General features: G+C 54.1%; 1 protein-coding gene across 1 annotated transcript; it reads left to right on the top strand.

Annotated features, from left to right (window-relative positions):
- Window positions 1–372: 372 nt before the first annotated feature.
- On the top strand, window positions 373–4,558 carry LOC311370787 (ephrin type-A receptor 7-like; the record flags this gene model as incomplete). Its single annotated transcript, XM_084489095.1, has 3 exons — window positions 373–560; window positions 2,836–2,900; window positions 3,889–4,558. Coding segments are annotated over exons 1-3 (844 nt in total), but the record flags the coding sequence as incomplete, so codon positions are not given.
- Window positions 4,559–4,761: the final 203 nt, after the last annotated feature.

Consider the following 4,761-nt stretch of genomic DNA (forward strand, 5'->3'; position numbering starts at 1 on the left):
GTGTGCGTGTGTGTGTGTGTGTGTGTGTGTGCGTGTGTGTGTGTGTGTGTGTGTGTGCGCGCGCGCGCGTGTGTGTGTGCGTGTGTGCGCGCGCGCGTGTGTGTGTGTCTGTATGTGTGCGTGTGCGTGCGCCCGTGCCCGCCGCCAAGCGCGTGCATGTGTTCTCCGGTTCTTCTCCTGAACGTTTGATCCGAGAGGTCACGTGCCCAGGCAGTGCGCTCATTGGCCCGTGGTGCTGATGACGCGCGCGCCCCGGCACACGGGTGGACGGGCGCGCTGTCACTCACCGTGAGCGACATGGCTCGTGGCCGAGGCTCCGCCCCCAGCAGCCTCCTCTATTTGAGAGCGCGCGGAGGGGACTCGAACATAGAGCTGCTCTGGTGTCCTCAATGGGAAGCACGCGAAGCGGAGGGCAGCGACAACGGCGACAGAAACGGACCTGAACGAGAGCATGGCGGCCGCGTCGAGCGCGCGGACCCGGGTCGCGTGGGGCTGGACCGCGCTGGGCCTCGTGCTGGCGGCGCTGGTCTCCCGCGCGGCGCCTCACGACGCCAAGGAAGGTAAGTTCACAACTTTGGTTCTCCCGTCTCGCTCATCCCCGCGGTTCACCGAACCCGTCCGACGGAGCCCCGGTTTGGGGGGGAGGGGGGGGCTGGGACCAGCGGGACCCGGACCGGTCGGGTCCACGACACGGTCTGAAACCTCCGGTAATGAACCGGGGATCCAGGCGGAAAGTTCAGCGATGATCGCGAGGAAGACGAGCCAAGCCAGCGGGACGTACCGCGCGCCCGGCGACCTGCGGTCGGTCTTTACGCACGGAGACGCGACACGGGAGAGAAGTCGCGACATGGAGAGGAGACGCGACATGGGAGAGGAGACGCAACACGGAGATGAGTCGCGACACGGACCTCCCGAAAGACGTCGAGTCGCTTTTAGTTTGATTTTTTTTAACGCTCAGAACGAGCTCTGGATTTAACGCGCCTGTCCTCGAGACCTAACGGGGAGCCACCAACTGTACGACCAGCGATCGATCGGCACGGAGCCGTGTGTGTGTGTGTGCGTGAGTGTGTGTGTCTGTGTGTGTGCGTGTGTGCGTGTGTGCGTGTGTGCGTGTGTGCGTGTGTGTGTGTGTGTGTGTGTGTGTGTGTGTGTGTGTGTGTGTGTGTGTGTGTGTGTGTGTGCGTGCGTGTCCAGCGTCCAGCTCTCCGTGCGCAGTGCCAACACACGGATGAAGTTGGTTTTAAAGCGGCGATCCACCGCTCCGAACCAGGGGGCTACCCTGTTCCAGCTCTGCGTTAAAAGGACCAAACGGGCGCATCATCACCCCGCGGACTGTCAGTCACCGGCTCGTTGAACGAAACGCGTTATTGATTGCTGTTCCATAAAGCGGTGGAATGACCGCAGGACGCCGTCATGTCGGCCGGTGGATCCCGGCTGGTTTCCAAAATAGAAAACGGACCATAATAACGTCTGCTGTTGTAGATGGAGAGGGTTGGAGATTGAGGATTATCTCGATGCCCACATTTCGTCTCCCGGGCAGAGGGCTCTACTGCCGGCCGGGGACAGGGCTCTGTGGCCGGGGAGAGGTGCTCTACGGACGGCCGGGGAGAGGGCTATGCTTTCCGGCCGGGGAGAGGGTTCTGCTGCCGGCCGGGGACAGGGCTCTATTGCCGGCCGGGGACAGGGCTCTATTGCCGTCCGGGGAGAGGGTTCTGCTGCCGGCCGGTCTACGGCCGGGGAGAATGCTCTACGGCCGGGGAGAGGGCTCTGCTGCCGGCCGAGGAGAGGGCTGTGCTGCCGGGGGGACTCTGCGCCCTGCTCTCGCTCCAACAGTCTCTTCCAAGCAGACCTCAAATAAAAAACCAGCCTCCCTCTTAGTTTGGATTAATTTAGCTAGATCATTAGAATGGATTACAAATGAACGAGGATTTTATACCATGAAATGTAATTTAAATATAATATAGTTTAGGCCCACCTTCGGCTAGGTGGACGACGGGTTTTGTTTTTATAGAGAAATATGGAGAAAGTGCTCAAACTTCCGCTCTAAGCCTAAATTAGCCTACTAAATTCCATATATTTGACGTATTGTTATTTCAAATATATGCATTATGTTTAATTTAATCATTTGGCCGTAATCCGGTATTTCCCCCAGACATCCTATTGCAGTTTGTGCTTATCGTTTATATTAAATATAAATTTACATTTACATTTAGGGCATTTAGCAGACGCTTTTATCCAAAGCGACTTACTATAAGTACATTTGTCAGAAGAAGAGAAACAACATTATATCTCTGTCGGTACAGTGAGGATGTTCATAGAACCAAGTGCCTAGCACTAACAATTGTTAGGTTAATCCATAACCATAACCCATAAATGATATATTTATAAGATGATGTCTGGGGTCCAGCGCCCTGAACAAGCGGTTTTATGATTATTGAATATGAATAATCGGTGTGCTACAAATGTAATAATATACACTATTAGCTGTACCCACCTCTGTCCTGGTCTGTAGTGGTTCTGTTCTTAACCACTGTGTCCTGGTCCGTAGTGGTTCTGTTCTAACCCCTCTGTCCTGGTCCGTAGTGGTTCTGTTCTTAACCCCTATGTCCTGGTCCGTAGTGGTTCTGTTCTAACCCCTCTGTCCTGGTCCGTAGTGGTTCTGTTCTTAACCCCAGTGTCCTGGTCCGTAGTGGTTCTGTTCTAACCCCTATGTCCTGGTCCATAGTGGTTCTGTTCTTAACCCCAGTGTCCTGGTCCGTAGTGGTTCTGTTCTTAACCCCTCTGTCCTGGTCCGTAGTGGTTCTGTTCTTAACCCCTGTGTCCTGGTCCCCATAGTGGTTCTCTTGGACTCCAAGGCCCAGCAGACCGACCTGGAGTGGATCTCCTACCCGCCCAATGGGGTAGGTTCCTGGGTCACCCTCCGACACTCTCCTCCTCTCCCTCTCAGACACACACACACACACAGCCCAGAGAAGGTAGAAACACAGCCTAGAGAAGGTAGAAACACAGCCTAGGAGAAGGTAGAAACACAGCCTAGGAGAAGGTAGAAACACAGCCTAGGAGAAGGTAGAAACACAGCCTAGGAGAAGGTAGAAACACAGCCTAGGAGAAGGTAGAAACACAGCCTAGGAGAAGGTAGAAACACAGCCTAGGAGAAGGTAGAAACACAGCCTAGGAGAAGGTAGAAGCACAGCCTAGGAGAAGGTAGAAACACGCTGGATAACCGTGTAGATAAGAGACTAGATCAGAGGAGGACTTCACCCTGAGGGTCAGAGCGGTCCAGGCTCTGTGGACCTCCCGTCGAGGTACTTTTGGAAAAATTTTGTGTAAAAACGGCTTTTATTGACATTTTCAATAAAATAAATTTTTTACAGTATTATCGACAATTACGTGCATTTAATTGTACAGACACGCATATATTACAATATATTTAGGTGGTTAATTGTGGAATATGGTTGTTGCTAATTCTCTGGTCTTTTAACAATAACTGAAGTTGTCTTAGACTTGTTAGTAGTTTTGTAGTATTCTAGTATATTTTAGTGAGACGCGTACATTCTCTCCAATGTCTCAGCTGTGGTTCTAGTACTGAACTGGATCCGGTTATTAACGCTAACTCTGCTGTGTTATAACACTGAACGGGTTCTGGTTATTAACTGCGTGTCTGTGCTGTGTTATAACACCGTACTGGTTCTGGTGGAGTTATTAACTGCGTGTCTGTGCTGTGTTATAACACCGTACTGGTTCTGGTGGGAGTTATTAACTGCGTGTCTGTGCTGTGTTATAACACCGTACTGGTTCTGGTGGAGTTATTAACTGCGTGTCTGTGCTGTGTTATAACACCGTACTGGTTCTGGTGGAGTTATTAACTGCGTGTCTGTGCCCCGGCAGTGGGAGGAGATCAGCGGGCTGGACGAGAACTACACCCCCATCAGGACCTACCAGGTGTGCCAGGTGATGGAGGCCAACCAGAACAACTGGCTGAGGACTAACTGGGTGGAGAAGGGCCACGCCCAGAGGATTTTTGTGGAGCTCAAGTTCACCCTGAGGGATTGTAACAGCCTGCCGGGCGTGGTGGGCACCTGCAAGGAGACCTTTAACCTGTACTACCAGGAGACGGAGTCGGAGACGGGCCGCGGCCTGCGCGAGAGCCAGTACGTCAAGATCGACACCATCGCGGCGGACGAGAGCTTCACGCAGGGCGACCTCGGCGAGCGCAAGATGAAGCTCAACACGGAGGTGCGCGTCATCGGGCCGCTGGCGCGCCGCGGCTTCTACCTGGCCTTCCAGGACGTGGGCGCCTGCATCGCGCTGGTCTCCGTCAGGGTGTACTACAAGAAGTGCTGGTCCATCATCGAGAACCTGGCCACCTTCCCCGACACGGTGACGGGCTCCGAGTTCTCCTCGCTGGTGGAGGTGGAGGGCGCGTGCGTGAGCGACGCCGAGGAGGAGGCGGAGAACTCGCCCAAGATGCACTGCAGCGCCGAGGGCGAGTGGCTGGTGCCCATCGGGAAATGTATCTGCAAGGCGGGGTTCCACCAGAAGGGCGACGCGTGCGAACGTGAGTGTTTTGTTTTGTTTTGTTTTGTTTATTTATTTAGCGTTTGTTAAAGTCGTCCTTTTGTTTCCGCCGCACGAACCGGCTGCTGCTCTGCTCGTGAACGAAGGATCGGCCGCGTTGGTTTATTCTCGTCTTTACAGAGCAGTCGGTCTGACAGTAGAGAGTAGGACCGCCCGGGGGGGTCTGTCTGTCTGTCTGGGAGG

This window comes from Micromesistius poutassou, assembly GCF_964030765.1.
Source record: "Micromesistius poutassou genome assembly, contig: SCAFFOLD_1155, whole genome shotgun sequence".
NCBI lineage: Eukaryota > Metazoa > Chordata > Actinopteri > Gadiformes > Gadidae > Micromesistius > Micromesistius poutassou.